General features: G+C 36.9%; 3 protein-coding genes across 6 annotated transcripts; 2 read left to right on the forward strand and 1 right to left on the reverse strand.

Annotated features, from left to right (window-relative positions):
- Positions 1 to 353: 353 nt before the first annotated feature.
- Positions 354 to 3,616, forward strand: LOC133700218 (alkaline ceramidase). The gene is made up of 3 exons (XM_062123761.1): positions 354 to 758; positions 1,150 to 1,489; positions 2,804 to 3,616. The coding sequence occupies exons 2-3, from the start codon at positions 1,233 to 1,235 to the stop codon at positions 3,315 to 3,317; spliced, it is 771 nt and encodes a 256-aa protein (XP_061979745.1). The 5' UTR covers positions 354 to 758; positions 1,150 to 1,232; the 3' UTR covers positions 3,318 to 3,616.
- A 1,107-nt stretch (positions 3,617 to 4,723) lies between these two features.
- On the reverse strand, positions 4,724 to 10,469 carry LOC133700217 (phosphatidate cytidylyltransferase 2-like). 4 transcript variants are annotated; one of them, XM_062123760.1, is made up of 12 exons: positions 10,209 to 10,469; positions 9,450 to 9,529; positions 9,048 to 9,247; positions 8,804 to 8,955; positions 8,528 to 8,669; positions 7,660 to 7,816; positions 6,791 to 6,838; positions 6,615 to 6,701; positions 6,066 to 6,194; positions 5,893 to 5,949; positions 5,211 to 5,294; positions 4,724 to 5,112 (listed from the first exon to the last, which is right to left on the reverse strand). In XM_062123760.1, exons 2-12 carry the CDS (start codon positions 9,525 to 9,527, stop codon positions 5,032 to 5,034), a joined length of 1,215 nt encoding a protein of 404 aa, XP_061979744.1. In that variant the 5' UTR covers positions 9,528 to 9,529; positions 10,209 to 10,469; the 3' UTR covers positions 4,724 to 5,031. The 4 variants fall into 4 exon arrangements, with proteins under 4 accessions (XP_061979744.1, XP_061979743.1, XP_061979742.1 ...); XM_062123759.1 differs by having other exon boundaries at positions 9,450 to 9,597; XM_062123758.1 differs by having other exon boundaries at positions 9,048 to 9,301; positions 10,209 to 10,468.
- Positions 10,470 to 14,825: 4,356 nt separating this feature from the next.
- Positions 14,826 to 16,562, forward strand: LOC133698888 (MDIS1-interacting receptor like kinase 2-like). The gene has a single exon (XM_062121992.1). It carries the CDS (start codon positions 15,278 to 15,280, stop codon positions 16,523 to 16,525), a length of 1,248 nt encoding a protein of 415 aa, XP_061977976.1. The 5' UTR covers positions 14,826 to 15,277; the 3' UTR covers positions 16,526 to 16,562.
- The last annotated feature ends 1,002 nt before the right edge of the window (positions 16,563 to 17,564 follow it).

Here is a 17,564-nt window from a genome sequence, read left to right on the forward strand (position 1 = left end):
CAACAACAACCTTTTTACAGGAGACTCTCCTCACCTATTATTTTGCATATGTACGCATATTTAGATGCGATTTGAAAATATATTTGGTTTAAAAAAACATTAAATAGAAAAGAAAAAAAGAGAGCTTTCGGCTTCAATTTTAATGCTTGGTGACTTCACCTTAATTTAATGGTAAATTCTGACCCAAGATGTTAGGGCAGGCAGAGAAGTGTTAAATGGGCTTGAGCTGGGGTGTTAAATGGGCTTGATCTGGGGTGTTAAATTAAATGGGCTTGAGCTGGGGTGTTAAATGGGATGCTGCATGATATAGAGGCCCGGGAACTTGCCGACTAAAAGCTGTAAAGCATCAGCATCAAGAGAGAGAGAGAGGCCACTTTTGATTTTTGACTCGCAGAACATAGAGGGAAGAGCGAACGCGTAGACAACGACGACGAAAGCAATCGAGAAAAAGTCAAAAGTAGCCTCGCTAAATTAAAAAAGAGGAAAGATTTTACTGTTTCTCTGGTTCTTCGGATCGTGCGTGCTGCAGCTGCTGCCTTGCCTCTCGAAATGCCGAAAACAGAATCTCCTCTCCTCTCCTACCTTCCTCCTCCTCTTCCCTGCCCTGCTTTCTTCGCCAGATTATTAATTAATTAAGTTATTTGTCTGTTAGCTTTCATTTCAGACAGAGACGGAGACGGAGACATGTATTCTTAAGCCCACCACAGACAATCAGTTTCATCACCATATCCTCTCTTTTTTATTTCAACTACCTCAAGGTAAAATCTTGCTTGCTTGATTCATTCATTCTTGTTAAAAGCAAATTACGAGGGATGGTTTGGATTGGATCTTATCGTTGTTTTTCTTAAATCTTGATTATTTATTTACTAGATTTGATCATCATTGGAGTTGGGCTCAACCCCAGTTCTATCTCATCTCTTCCTGTTTGTATATCACTACGAGCCCTGAGCTCCTGCCTGTTTTCTTCACCTTTGCACGGCAAAGATGCACGCTTTTTCACATTTCGAGCGCAAATTAAATGAATTTTTTACATGAACAAAACGAAAAAGAAAAACCTGCGATTGTTCGGCCGTGCTCTCGATTTTTTCATGAATAATCTTCTCCATTGTTACGTTGTCTAACTGGATTTTTGGGTTGCTGAAACTGCAGACACTTGATCTATTCTGTTTACACCCTACTGAGATTAGAGAATTTGTCCAATCTTTTCAAAGTTTAAGCATACTTCAGCGAGAATGGCTGAGGGAGGAATATCGAGCTTCTGGGGTCCTGTCACGTCTACAACCGAGTGCTGTGAGAAGAATTATGCATATTCTTCTTATATTGCAGAATTCTACAACACCCTTTCTAATATACCATGCATTCTTTTGGCACTCATTGGCCTTATAAACGCATTGAGGCAGCGGTTTGAGAAGAGATTTAGTGTTCTCCACATATCTAACATGATACTTGCTATTGGAAGCATGATTTTCCACGCCACCTTGCAACATGTGTAAGCATTACTCTCTGTTTTTTTTCCCCTTCATCTTTTACACCGATGATCTCTTATTTTACAATTTTTTATCTATGGATAGGTCTCTCATGTTTGCTGGTAGAACACCTGATAGCTTGATGAATGAAAATTTGAATAGAATGCATCATATGCTGGCAGTTGTGATAATTTATTCTGAATTTCCCAACTAAATAAAAATCCTTTAGTTTGAATTTTCTGCTGGTTTACATTGGCAATGCGGTCTTTATCGGGCAGCTCCGTTACTACTTTTTTGTCTTCAAGTCACAAATAAATTGTCCTTATCACAAATCATCATCATCATCGGTAGATGGTCATTAGATGCAGTTTGAACCATTGCTCTTGCCTTTCATTTGGGATAGGCTTCTTCCTGGTTCTGTATCTATGGTGTGCTCTAAAAAGATTGATGTTAGTGATTATCATTTGTATACATAAGTAGGGTTGCTGGTGCATAGGTCGTGGAGAAAACATTTAAATAGGCTAAGCTCATCGAGCCATAATGGTTGTGAACTTTTGTATGACTTATCCTCTGAGAAATGTTTGTGTTACATCACAGTGCAAACTTCTTATTCTGCCCTCTGAAGGCAAGGAAATTCAAAATTGCATCACTGCTTTCTTTCAGCGGTTATTAGAAAAGATGATATCTTTTTTCTTCAAAAAGTTGATTTAGATTCCATGTTTGTGTTATTTTCTATATCCTGGAGTCAACTCCTATCCGGCTATCCCACCCTCTCTCATTTAAAGGCATTGATGATGTTGGATGGCTCAATGCCCAAAAAGGTACATGATTAGGAATGGCAGATAAGGGAATTTTTCGGGATGTGTGAAAATCTAATCATCCTTTTTTACATGAGTTACATACATGAATAGAGTGGTACAGGGTTCATATTAGGAGTTGACTTCAGGGAGCGAAAGAGAGTACTTGGAAAGATCTGTTTTTGCTGCGGCCTCAAGTCCACATGGAGGCATTTGGCAGTCATCCAACAGATAGCTTTCTCAATAGTATACATGTCTGGTTAAAAGAGTTTGCATGCCTGAAAAGATAAAAACGGCTCAGCTTCATGATGTATTTTCTTCTACATCCGCCATTGCTGCAGGCTTAGTGCAATACATTCGTATTCTTGTCGAAATACAATCCACTGACACTTAGAAATGACGCCCCTCAATCAACAAGATCTCTCTCTCTCTCTCTACTTTTTTATGCTTACCTATATGGAGTGAGTATATTGAACTTCCATGAATGTTTTTTATTGTTGAGATTCACGCCAGAAGATGATAGTTGAAATTTATTTCCAGGCAACAACAGAGTGATGAAACCCCCATGGTATGGGAAATGCTCCTATATATGTACATCCTCCACTCACCGGATTGGCATTATCGCAGTACAATGCCGACCTTCCTCTTTCTGTATGGTGCTGTTTTTGCTGCTGTCCATTCAGTGGTGCGTTTTGGAATTGGCTTCAAGGTGCATTATGCGATCCTCTGCATCCTCTGCATCCCTCGAATGTACAAGTACTACATTTATACACAGGATGTCACTGCTAAGCGGCTTGCAAAGATGTATGTGGCTACCCTTCTCATTGGTACTTTGTGTTGGCTTTTTGATCGTATTTTCTGCAAGGAGATATCAAGTTGGCCCATAAACCCACAGGGTCATGCTTTGTGGCATGTCTTTATGGGTTTTAATTCATACTTTGCAAACACGTTCTTGATGTTCTGCCGTGCTCAGCAACGGGGATGGTCCCCCAAAGTGGTCCATTTTATGGGCGTTCTTCCATATGTGAAGATTGAGAAACCGAAGGCTCAATGAAAGAAGTGAAACAATGAAATTATTAGTCTTTGCTCATTGTTTGAGGCACTTGGGAGTTTTGGCAGACAAGAAAGCAAGGATCATTCACTATTGTGTTCAACTAAACGGACCTGGTGGATAAAAATCAAACATGAAAATCTTTCTTGTTTGAGTAGAATATGTACAATACTTGTATGCTTTGCTGGAAGTTTCAGGTTAGATTGTTTGGGTTTTGATAGCTTCCTTTTCTGTCCTAGAAACCTACAATACTGTGATGAATTTGTTTTGAACTCGTGAGAAATCATGAATTTTGGTTAAAAGAGTCTTGACTTTGCCCGTTCCTTTTGAGGGACTTGACTCGTTTCTGATTGGAAAGTTGCGAACTTAGTCATTAATCACCCTGATCATTCTTCCTATGGGATCCTTTTTCCTTCCAAGTAACTTCTCCTATGGCGGCATTACTGAGGTGGTTGGCGATGAGAGTTTTGATAGTGAGCTCGGTTAGAGCTGTTTTCCATTGAAGGAAAACGGGTGATTTTTTCTGCTTCCTTTGTTTGCCCTGGAGTACGAAGAAGGCAATCCCTCAATATTTCAGCTGAAAAGCGGGAGGACGGCATGCTTTATCAATCAAATAAATAGTCTGCTGCTGACACAAGGCACTCAATATTATCGTTAATTTTGGGTGGTGATGCATAGAAGACAATCATGTTTCAACTAACAAAAATGCTGAAGATTATGAAGGCTTTGCGTCTTCTTTTATTTTCTTTGTTGTTCTTATCATTATAATGTTTAGCTCTATACTTGGGTAATGAAGACGGTGGTGTGGATGGTGAGATTGTGCTGTCCTCACCACGCATACTGTCAGCTTTAGTCTTGGAGTGCCAAAGGAAACAAAAAATATGCTTTCCGACTACTCATTGGTAGTCATCTAAATGCAATAGAGTGAAAAATCATACGATGTAAAATCAAGGTCTGCTCAAATTTTTAAGGATGTTCTGAAAAGTCACAACTCGCATTAACACCATCAGCTCATCGGGCATCCAAGATGTCATTGACATTCGCGATTTTCTTAACTTCATTTGAAGTGCGCTAACAGATTCATGGAGCACTGTAAAATTGACTTCAACAAAGTCGTATCTCTAGGCTTGTATGAATGCTGCCTCAAAACACTATCAGCACTTCCTTCATCTTGGTAGAAAAGTAGGAGTTGTCTGTAACGCTGAGAAGAAGCAACAGCACCAATACATTTCATTGTGTTTCCGGCGATGACAATTTTACACAAACCCCCGATAAATACTGTCTAAACCAGCCCAAATGAATGGATATAATATAGATATTATTTATATACATATACATGCATGATTATTTATATTTTTTAAGTATATATTATTTTATTTTATAAGAAATAATAAATAGTACTCAATCAATGAATACCCAAAAAAGATACCCTATCAGGTATTAAATATCTAAAATTCTTACCCGATAAGTAATGAATAGAGTATGAATACAGTGAAAACTCGACCCGTCAATATCCGTTGCCATCCCTAAGTGTTACTGCATAATAATCTGCTAAAACTATACAGAGTGCATGTCCTAAAGAATGTGTCCACCGGAAATAGGAAAGATGAGACCATATACAAACATTTCTTCCTTTCAGTGCAAGGCCACCTTGTACGAAACATGCTGGCAGGAGTTAAAGCATGCTATGGATGCAGACTATGCAAATCTAAGGATGTCAAGTCGGCCTTCCTTGGATCAATTCCCCAAGCCTCGTGTACAGAGTATACTGCTCCTCGTATGCGAGGCTTCTCAGTATCTACAAAACAGTAACACAGTGCACACAGATATTCATTGATCTACAAGAACATATATAGAAATATGAACCAATAATATGAACAACTTTTAAAAGTTCACCTGTTCCATGAGCATGTCAACAGAGACGCTTTGAGGCACAACAAATGATTGATGATAGATGTATGCAAACACGGCCATCACCATCTATACCAAAGTATCAAATTAATCAGTTAAGAAAACGTGTGGCTGTGGCATGTATGACACATCAACACTGAACTTGAAGTGCACTCTATTGATTTACATGTTTTATTTTCAAATCTGCCTCGATAGATAAACAAAAAGTACAGAACAGGCATCTACTCTTCAATAAACTTACAACACCTTTAATTTTGTAGTTCTTGGTTGAGAAGTGATCTCTGCTATTTAGTATCTCTCTGTTTATGGCAAAAGTACAAGCTTTGGTCTAATCAAGGTTCCAAGTAATCATATCCCGTGAGTACATCCATACATTATCAGATCAAATGATTTTTCAATATGAAGACGATGTACATGGATGCATGGCTCCATAGAATCAGTAGCCATTTATCTGTTGTTAAAGCTGCTACAATTATGCAGCAAGCAAACTTAAATACATCATGTGACAATCACTTGTAATCACTGAGAGGGTAGTAAAATGCACATAATGTTGTTTTTTGGGCATTGCCAGTCAATTGTTCAATGAGTGTAACATGGAAGTTGAGAAGAGCTCCCAGATAAACAAACTACCATTTGTATAAACAATTAAAACTTCATTATATCTCACCTGGCAATCCATTCTATCTGTAATCCCTCCATGACCAGGAATACTATCGCCAAAATCCTGTTGCAAATGAAAGATAACAAGTTAGAAGATTATATAAACATCTGCAATGCCTGTCACGCATAGCAACATCATTTTCCCCCTCAATTCTGGAGCCAAAAAGAACAAGAGCACACCTTTACTTTAAAAGCTCTTTTAAAGCCACTTGCAAAAAAGCCTCCGAAAGGTGCTATTATTGATGCAAACAAACCAAGACATAGAGCGTGCCATTGAACAGGTAGAATGGAGATCTCCTTCCAGGGGAACTAAATAAGTACAAGAACATGTTATATACATAAACACAGTCCAGTAACTTCCAAATTTCTTTCTGAAACTGCTTTTGATATGCTGAAATGGATGAACAAAATTAGCATTCAAAACCGTTGATAGCTAAATTAGTGGTGCCGGTTTATAGTGGAGGAATTATCAGGTAACAGATCTAAGGCTCTAGGACAAGGTAATCGCATCAATTTTCAGAAAGAAAAACACAATAACAAGATAACATGTAAAAAGTTTTGATCAGAACAAAATAAGATGCTAGATGCATTCCTATTCAAGGCCCAAGTTCAACACCGTTCAAGCTGTACCAAGAATGTATCAATATTTTTGAGGTTGATTGCCTCTGGTGTGTGATAAGTCCATAGCTCAAAACTATCTGAGGCCTAATTGAATGTCAGCTTACTCACCCATTGAGGAATCCATCCAGGTAGAGTGAAATACTCTGGCTTAAACAAAGGCCCAGGATCACATTGCAGCCAACCAGTTGATAAATCCTGCAAAGCCACAAGTTTCTTTTACAGTGAACAACGCACCTATTAGGCTATTATGCAGTAATAACTTACATTTGGTCAAAACAATTTACCTTCCTTGGACATGTTTGCCACTGAAAACGCCCCATGATGTTTGCAAGCTGCATAAACAACCATAGAATCAGTTAAGAGTCCGAGAATACTTATGAGGTGATGAGCATGGCCATGACAATTCTAACAGCAAAAAGGAACTAAAAAATAAAACGTGATCATTTCCCCAATAATTGTTAGTTAAAAATAGCAATAAGGAATGGTCTCTTCTATTTACAATTAAACGCATCATTTATTGTAGTACACATGATTTAATGACAAATTTCTGACAAAGGCAGCCTTGAGGTTACAATATGGGCAATTGGATGCTTGAGGTTTGATCCATTTGCAGCATTTGTCAATTAATTTTGACTTTTAAAGGGAGAGTCGGACACAGTGTCAGATTTCTGTTATTACAATTTTCAAAAAATAAAAATTGATTAAAAATTCGAAAAAAAAAGGTTCAAACAATAAAACATTAGTTTTTTTTTTGCTAATATTTTATTTATTTACCGCTGGAATTTTTTCTTTTTCAATTTTTTTTGCTGATTTTATATTTATTTAATGCATTCAAAAATCAATACAATAGAAAAATGTCAATAAACCTGGTAAACTTTGAGATACAAATTATGGACATCATAAAATCACATGAATAAAAATTGGGAAAGCTCCAGATTTGAAATAAACAGAATAAGCAAAACTAAAGGAATCATATGTGACTACGATGGTTGCAACCCTCACATAGTTCAGATAAAATAAAAGCACAAGATGATGCAGTGAGCATAGCCACATCCATCTATAACTCTTGTATATCCTCACAGAAAAATGTGATTAGAATTAATTTTATTCCCAAAAAGTTGTCCAGCAAAAAGGAAGGCGAAGCCATACTCACCACAAATGCAGAGATCATTGTTGTGATAGATGCTCCAATGAATCCCTCCCAAGTTTTCTTTGGGGATAACTTGATCAGAGGGGTTTTTCCAAAGAAGAAACCACATATATAAGCAAAAATGTCATTGATGACAATAAGGGTTGCTGGAAGAAGAAACCTACATTGCACAAAGAAAATCTATGCATGAGCACCAAAGAATCGATAGCACAAGAGGCAGACAAATTTTGAACAAAATAAAAAAGCAGTCAGTAACATAAGATAAAGAATAGCATATGAGATCAAATGGTACACTAACATGCTTAAATTGGCAACTGTGGATTGTCATTAGTGTTTACCATATGTTTGAAAACTAAGCTTGTTAAACACACACAAGAAAGAAGATTTTTGTACCACAAAAAACAAATATGAAACAAAACATGAAAAATGAAAGGACAAAATAGCAGCAGATGACTTCATGACGCCACAATCCACATGCTCTCATTGACTAACACAACTTTTCCATGGACAAGGTTTTCGTTTAGTATCCGGCATTCATTGTCCTTTATATGTGTCATTGAACTTAGTAACAAGGATTACCATATAGCTCTTTATCCCTTCTTTTCCCGCCCTAGGACATGAAACAATTGGATTTTAGTTCTGAAAGGATTCCATAATTCTGCCCTCTAGGTATTCAGCAAACAGGAGTTCCAAACTCATTCAAATGAGCAATGGAAAAGCCAGACATTGTTAAAATAAGTTGGAAAGGATTTCATCAGACATTGGGAGAATAAAGTGACAGGATCATGCCACAAAATGGAAACAAGATGCATGCCAATATAACCAAATGAGGAAGCTAAAAAAGCTCTTCCAGTCAGAGTTTAAAAATTACCAGAAAATTCCTTCAAAAATATTGGCTACAGTGAAAGATGACTGTGTAAACACCACAATTAGAATCATATGTGTCCAAGCATACTGGCCGAATTGATACTTGTACATCTTCTTCTTCAGTGTAAGAATGAACCACATAAAACCTGAGTTGATTTTACAAGTTATAATATCAATGCCAGAAGAATGCCAAGAACAAACTGCCGCTGCAAAGGGAACAAATTTGCAATGCCAGGAATAGGCTCTTACATAAAGCACAAACGTAACATATATGACAAACCTGCAATGTACAAGGAATAGCAGATAGCCATGTGATACTTGATTAGGCTGATCACTAGCTGATACAAGAATTTCCCTGAGGTTACAGTGTTGTAAAGACGTTGATTGAGTATCCGACCATACACAAATAGCATAGCAGTGAAGAAGAAGTGCCTGACACAGGATTGTAATGCAACTTAATCCTGATAAAATAACAGCATAAAAAAAGAAATTTTTAACTTGAAAATAAAATTTAGTCTGCCTACCAATTTAATAGTCGAAATCCTGGAAGTTGCCTTTCTTCATTTGCTTTCCTAAGTAAATTGAAGAGCTCTTTTGCCATATAGATTTGGATGACAACCACCATGGCAGTGATATAGAGATGTCCCATATAGACAACAAACGCGAAGCTCCCAATCATCCAAATTGTGGATTGAGCACGGATCCACATTGACTTGTATTTGCTCTGATCATTAACAAGTAAACGGTCACCATTTTCTTTACTAGCGTCTCCAACAGCCTAAGAGACCAAACAGAAGAGTCATCATAGAAATCCATGTTTTTCATTTTTTTTTTTAAGGAAACCACTCTAGCTATCCAGCACATCTATGTTGTTGAGAAGCAGTCCTCTAAATAAACAAAAATATATCAAACTTTGAGCAACGAACCTCACTGGAACGCTTACGATGCCGGAGCCTAGCAATAGGCGTTGATGATGCACTGGTGTTGTTATTATCCTTGTGCATAACTGATTCACTTTTACCCAATCAAAAACTAGAAAACCGCATGCATATGCAGTGTGCAAGAAACCGTCACCTAACCATCCATCAAATTTGCACATTACAATTGTTAGAAACCGCAGTTAATTCTGAAGTTGTGTTTTCGCACCAATCAAACATATGCTGCAGTATGCAATCAAAGAGCACCACAATCTTTGTATTGAGTAAAACATTCAAAGTGTTATTTTGAAGCATAACAACCAGTTATAACCAGAATATCAAAAAAAAATATAATTATTGATCAATTACTAATCAGAAATACACTCTGAAAAAGCGGAAAGCAACTAGCTAATTTGTAGTACATAGAGAAAGCTTTCTCGCCTCAGATTTGCATTTGCATAACCTAACCTAATCGGATTAAAAGATATAATTGAAGATTTTCGCAAAAACAAATTCTTCTATCGGTTTACTCGCTCAGAGCTAAATCGGGTTAATTTACCCATTAATTAAACTTAAAAATCAAGACAAAAAAAAAACAGAGAGATTCTCGGTTGAATCCATATCAGAAGTGTTGCTACTACTATTATTATTGAGAGAGAGAGAGAAAAAAGAATTGAACAAAAACTGAAGCTAAGGGATCTATACATCGTAAAGAAGAAGAAGAAGAACATGCAGACGAAATGAAGGAGGAAAGGGATTTGAAAGCACCTGTAATTAGGAGTTGCAGGTCGCAGCAGTGACGATAGGCAGAGACAAAGAGAGAATGTTTCAATTTCAATGATGATAACACCAATAATGAAGCAAAGATGAGATTATAGAGAATCTGAGAATAAAAGGAAGGGAAGGCAGGCAAGCAAAGCAAAGAAGCGGTGAGATAGGCAGGGAGAGGTCGTGTCGTTAAGAGTTACAGACTTTCAGGAAAGGACTGCTTACAAACGACACTACTACACTAGAATTCTTCTTCCCCTTTTTTGTTTTTCGAAAATAAAATAAAAAAGATTCGGCCTTGGAAATTTCAACCAACACACGCACTAGTGTACTCTCCTCTCCTCCAAAGGGGGCGGGCGTTAGATTCACGCTTTAGTCTTCTTGTTTACACGTGGATGATTCTTGGACCTTCCACGCAATATTATTAATGCCTTATCTTTCCAATTTAAAAAGTAATCCCTACTTGTTCAATAATTGGGTTTAGGGGCCGTTTGGTGTTAAAGAGGGGGGCAGGCCTTGCCTGTTTTGAATATGTCTTGTTATTTTCATCTTGGGCCTTTGCTCCCGTATTGTATCGTACTGTACTAAGAGAAAACACGCGGCCCAGTGTGCTTTCCATGAACATCAACTGAAGGCGGCAGCAGCAGCAGGACCACCACTGAGCTGAAGCAAAAGTTGCTCCGTTTATTTCATTGGTCCAAAACTTCGCTACGCTTGGCACCGCAGTAGAGAGAGGAGATCAAGAAAGCGTTGATGATGATGAACAAAGAGCCACGAGGGAGGAGGCCATGAAGTGAGGGACATTTATGGATCCACACACGTCATGGGTCCATCTAGTAGTACTGTATACTTCGTTGGTATAAACCGAGTAGTACTGTATAATTCTCGGACAAAAAAAGAGAGATTCTCGATATACTATACAGTAATTAATAACAAGGATGATCGGATCAGGAGGACTATTGACTATTTTATTTGATGAACAGAAGAAAAGAAGCGTACAGGCATGCATGCGAGGGGATCGGAGTATGAACTATGAAGACTCGATCTCTACCAGTCCACTCATCGTCAATAGACAGTAGCAGTAATTTTCATCTTTCCGCCATTAATTCTAGTTAAGGAACAGCAGGAGGCTGGGGGGAATCTTCCCAACTGTATGTCTGTAACATCACGCAACGCAATCCATCTCTGTAGGAGTGTTTCACACACTAGGGCTTGGTAGTGCATGCACAGATCCACAGGCACTGCCTATTTGCCTTGAAATATAAGCAAATCTCAATTGTCTTCTTGTCCTATATATTATTAACCTACGCATGCGCATACAACCCCCCCCATTGCTCGTATACTCTTATCTACCTTTGTCCAACCATTTTGCATGCATGGACATTTTTGTATGCCCACCACTCCTCTCTTCCATGTGCTGCCAGCCCACCTCCTTTTTCTTTCTCCTCCGCGCAATCCCACATACTACAAACCATGTATAATTTATACATGAATCCAATGGCCCGCCATCTATTTTTGAATTATTAAGTCCCGCCTAATGAATTTAAGGAGTTTAGACCATTGTCTTCTCGATATATCTTTTGTTGATTTATTATAATATTTCGTGGTAAAACTTATGTCCGAATCCCCTTTGTCTCCTTTGATTTTTTTAATTAATTACAAACCCAGAAACCTCTCAGTTGATCAGCAGGGGGCGTCCTCTTGTCTGCAAGCTGCAATTGAGATGGTAATTTTCAGATTAATTACTCACTGCCCACCTCTTATATATAATATAACTCCTCTCTGCATACAGAACAGCATTAAACTGATTGATTAGTGCACGAATATAACATTGTTCTCAGGTTTTCTTTTTAGAATAAAATACTGTACGTACATATACGTTCTTGAAGCTATGTATTAAGAAAGCATTTCTCTAATGAAAGAACGAAAGCAAGGGACGGTTGAAAAGCAGAAACACATCTTAATTAGTGCTATGCAAATGGTATAGCTACTTAGGTAGGCACTTAATTAAGAAGCATTTCCTTCTCAAGAAAAAGAGTGGATTAAGAGATGATCAGGAGCATTCTTTACAATTAATTAATGCATTAAAATACAGCAGGTGAATAGGTGGATAGTTATGGCACTTTTACTACTTTGATTGATATTTGAGGTGGCAGCACGGAGACCACGACCAAAACTTTAAAGTTTGAATACTCCTAAAGAAACCTCTTTCAGAGAAAAAGAAACGAAGAAACTTTTCAGGAAGTGGCCCGAGTACGGATGAGGAATATTCTCTACATGGATTTTATATATATATATATATATATATATATAAAACTTGCTTTGCCTTGTTTTTGGTTATGGATGCATGTAACTATCAATTTCATGCATGCGCTGGTAAGGGAAAAAATATATATCTCTTTAGAGATTAAATTATATGATAAGAAAAAACTAAATCTTCTACGAAAGTTACTGGGAATTAATCTTTTTATTGATGTAATTACGAAATTGCTCTTGGACAAAACAATCTTAATTTGAAGTGGACATTGGGGAATAAGATTCCAGTATGGTATAATTATCTCTTATAAATTATACATAATTAGATTGGTAATTTCATTTTTTTATACACTAAAATTATTAATTTAACCTTAAAATAAATTAATTTGATGCATATAACTCAGGAATATTCTTTGTTTCTTTTAATTTTTTTAAAATAATATAATTACATTGATAACCTTAAAGACAACCAAAGAAATTCTAAATCAAGAGGTTTTTTTTACATTTTACATTGGTTTTATTGTAAATTCCAAAAAGTACTTAGGGGTATTGTTATAAATTATATTTATTATATATAATTAGAAAAAAAAATAGTGTGTGTGGACAACCCTCGCAACGTTTGAAAGTTCTTAAAGCTCCTGACGCCTTGGACGACGTATATCCCTAACACGCATTGTGTTTGATGTCGACAACCATTAATTTATTATTTTTTTTCTTTTTCTCTCTCCCACCCTCGAATTCTATGTCAGCACCTTAAAAAAATCAAACGAATTCTATGTCAGCACCTTAAAAAAATCAAACCAACCCCTACAATTTATTTTCCCTTAACATTTGGTCGTTCTCCTTTTTTATTGTCTATTTTAATTTTATTATTTATCATTGAGTTGTTTGATATTTCAGGATGGCTTAAATCCAGTTCTTTTAAACCTCATTGTTATTTTTTTTCTTTTTTATTTATTGTCGTTGTATATTTTAGTCATATTATTGAAATTACAAGATGAATCAATGATTCCGGTCTCAATTTTTCTTTCCTTAGCATTTGTTTTATGTTGAAAAAAAACTTGTTTGACCCGCAACGAACTACAAATCTAGTTATACTACTGAAATCAATATATGTACATTTTCATTAAAAATTTTAAAAACCCGAACATAGCATATGATAAAAATTTGTATGTTTTGTTAATTAAATTGATAAAATCTGTCAGTAGCGATGCCAAGCAGACAATATATACCATTACAAGTCAAAACTTTAAAAGATCAAAAACACTTTAAATATAAAAATACAATCAAAATATTCAATTTTTATTCATCTACATCTCCACTTGACAAGAGAATATTATAACCCTTTATATAAAAAAAATTAAATAATAATATTGTATAGAAAAAAATAAACTAAAAAAAATTCTCTTCAAATAGGAAAAAAAAGAAAAGCATCATAATAAAAAATAGAAAAGTATCTATTTTCTTTTAAAAAACCTTTTAAGGTTAAAAAAACTCGTACTCGAGTATAGTTTTTAGTTAAAAATTATCCTCTATTAAAATTATTTTTTTATACACAAACCACCTATTGTGGTTCCGTAACATTTTTGTGTGGGGTACCACATTATAGATCTTTAATACAAGATTTTTGTGAGAGTTACCCCCATCACTACTAGTATTTTAAATAACAACTGACATATACAAAAATAATTGCACGCTATTTGCTAGATGTTTTTTTCCTTAAAAAAAACCTCCTCATGGCATTACACACCTGCAACTTTTTTCAACCATACTTATTTTACACTACAATGTAAAACAAAACAATCACAAAGGATCTTCGGACGGCCAATATTTAATGCAAATAAAGGTGTGATAAAACGCTTAAAGATTAAAAAAAATGTCATAAATATAGAAATACAATTTAAATATTCAATTTTTATTCATTTATAACTGAACTTGTAAAAAAAAACCATTGAAAACAATATAGAAAACTCTAATAATTGTGAATAAAAAACATAAGCAAGGAGAAATATTTTTTTTCAAATAGAAAAAAAAACGAAAGGTAACATCTCAATAAAGAATAAAAATAAAAAATATTTATTTTGTTAAAAAAGTGATGGCGTCACGAGGGTTATGAATTATGCTGGATTGAAAATCTCCGGTTACAAAAACAGTACACATCAGCGTCATGTGAAATTACGATGCGTCAAAACCACAGAGCAACACAAACACTTTGATTAATATTAGACTGTTTAATATATTTTTTGTTTTTGTTTTTCACATAATTTAAAGCTAAAAATATTTAATAAATCGCACTCCCTAAGCAAACTGTTCCTGCACATCTGTAAATAGGTAATTGGATCCAATCCCCTGCTCGGTCAACTGTCAAGCTGGTCACCACCAGTTACCAAACGTGAAACTTGGAACACAAATGTAGACTCCCACGCCCATACCTCCCTCTTATCCCTATCCTTAAAATCTCACACATCACCTCCACCCCACTACACCGAGAATTTCTCCCTGTGTTGAAAAGCTGCAAAAGTTGTCTTGAATCACAGCAAAATCTATTACACCTCTTACCCGCCCCCCTTAACTCTTTCCTCCTTTTTTCCCCTTTTACTCCACTCCTATAAGCACACGCTTCCATGAGCAGTCCTCTTAATTGAGACTCTTGAATCAGAGCCCTCATGAGAAGGCAATCTCTAAACTTCCTGCAAACCCGCCATAACTTTTTCTCCTTTCTTCCATCAAGATAGTCCTCGGTGGTGTTTCAGTACCACCTCTAGCCTCCTTTTCTTTCTTTCATTCCCTCGCATTAACATATCTCTCTCTTCATGGCCAAACCACAATCTCACGCTCTCTTCCTGTTTCTGCTGCTGCTTCTTGTCAATGCATGCCATCCCTCCCACCAAAACCAAAACAAGATAAGCCTCAACGATCTCGCGGCTCTAGCAGCCATAAAAGACAGCCTTACGGACATTCCAGGCTCAAACTTCTTCTCCACCTGGGACTTCACCTCACCAGATCCCTGCTCCACCTTCTCTGGCATTACTTGCTCTCTCAACCGAGTCACCATCCTCACACTCGGCACTGGTCTCTCTAGCACACCTGGACTGGCTGGTTTCCTCTCCCCTTCCCTCTCCAACCTCACAGAATTAACCCAACTCATCCTCTACCCCGGCATCGTCACCGGTCCTATCCCTCCTCAACTGGGTCGACTCAGCAACCTCCGAGTCCTCTCATTAACCAACAATCGGTTAAAAGGTCCCATTCCCAGTTCATTGTCCTCACTCCCCAACCTGCACACTCTCGATCTGAGTTACAACCAGCTCACCGGGTCAATCCCGGCAGGTCTCTTCATCGAGTTGGCCCAGTTGAAAGTCATGATTCTGGCTTCAAACCAGTTATCCGGCGAGTTGCCAAGAATGGTGTCAGCAGAGATTCTGCATTTAGATTTGAAAGACAACAAATTAACAGGGACATTGCCGTTAAGGCTGCCGTCAACGATCCGTTACTTGTCAGCATCGAAGAACATGATGGGGGGCCCACTCAACGGCCTACAATCGTTATCGGAGTTAGAGTTTCTCGACTTAAGCATGAACCAATTCAGTGGGCCCATACCTTCCTCTCTCCTGAGGCCCACTCTCTCTTCCTTGTTTTTGCAACGGAACAATTTATCGGGTGGAGTCCCATCACCGTCACCACCACCATCATCAATGTACGGTGAGGGGTCGATCGTGGACCTGAGCCACAATTTCCTGACTGGTGACTTGTCACCGGTTCTGGCTGCGGTGGAGACATTGTTCTTGAATAACAACCATCTGATGGGTAGGGTTCCTGAGGAGTACGTGAAGAGCGTGTATGGAGGCAGCACAAAAACACTGTACTTGCAACATAATTACATAACAGGGTTTCCGTTGGAAGCGGGTCTGGCATTGCCTGATACGTTGTCGTTATGCTTGACGTATAACTGCATGGTTCCGTCTGTGGGGTTGATGGGGTGTCCCGCCAGTGCCGGTGGGCAGCTATCGAGGCCACGGTCACAATGTGTGGTGTTCAACCATGGAAGGCCTATACCTTAACAATAATAACATTGATTGATGATCATCAAATCATACATATAGTTTCAGTGTATACATACATATATATATATATATATATATATATATATATATAGCAATAATTTCTTGTCGTTTATACATACTATTGCTACGTCCATGAATCTACTGCATTATTGGCTATTAGTATATAGTACGTACAGTGCTGCTATAATTAAATAGGAGCAACAAATTAAATCAATTTAAGGCCAAACTATTGACGATAAGTCATAGTAATAGTTTTATTTCTTCTAGTAAATGGTTTGCTTTGGTTTTGGCGTGTTATAATTAAAGGGGAAGGCCAGATATCGTTGGATGATAATGTTTTGGTTTTTAGCAGTTAGTTTTTATTTCAAGCTTTTGGTTTCATAAACGCAGGAAGTCAATAAATATTGTGTACGAGAAAACTGTGAATCCATCAAGATAGTAACACCAAAAAATGAATGAAACTAATAAATTACGTATATATCTTGGACGTTACGCACCCAACAGTTCCTCTTTGTTATTCCAAGCTAGCTTGTGATCTTCCCTCCCTCTTCACCACCACACACATGCACGAGGCTCCACATTCTGTCTTTATACGGACCATGATCAATAAAATACGGACCATGATCAATAAAATATTACAAAGATCGACGTGGTGGAGGTGGTGGTTTTTGCACAATTTAGTTATAGAAACATATTAGATAGGCGATCCGCGCGTTAATGCAAGCTAATTTTTAAATAATATGAAATAACAATCGGCTATTAAATTTGTGAATATTCTAATACAAGACATTGCAAAAAACAGATAAACATACAGTTGATAGGTTCAAAAGAAAAGAAATGTAGTGTGACTGCCATGCATAATAACAATATATAGAAGAACATGTAAGATTGCGGTGGATCTACATTAGAAATATAAAATCAATCCAAAAAATAAAGTAATTTCCAATAAAATAAATTAAAACTTCAAATATTTTCTAAGATTGCGATATTAAAGTACTAAAACAAAATGATACATGTTGGTATAAGCAATGATCAG

Source organism: Populus nigra, chromosome 7 (assembly GCF_951802175.1).
Source record: "Populus nigra chromosome 7, ddPopNigr1.1, whole genome shotgun sequence".
Taxonomy (NCBI): domain Eukaryota; kingdom Viridiplantae; phylum Streptophyta; class Magnoliopsida; order Malpighiales; family Salicaceae; genus Populus; species Populus nigra.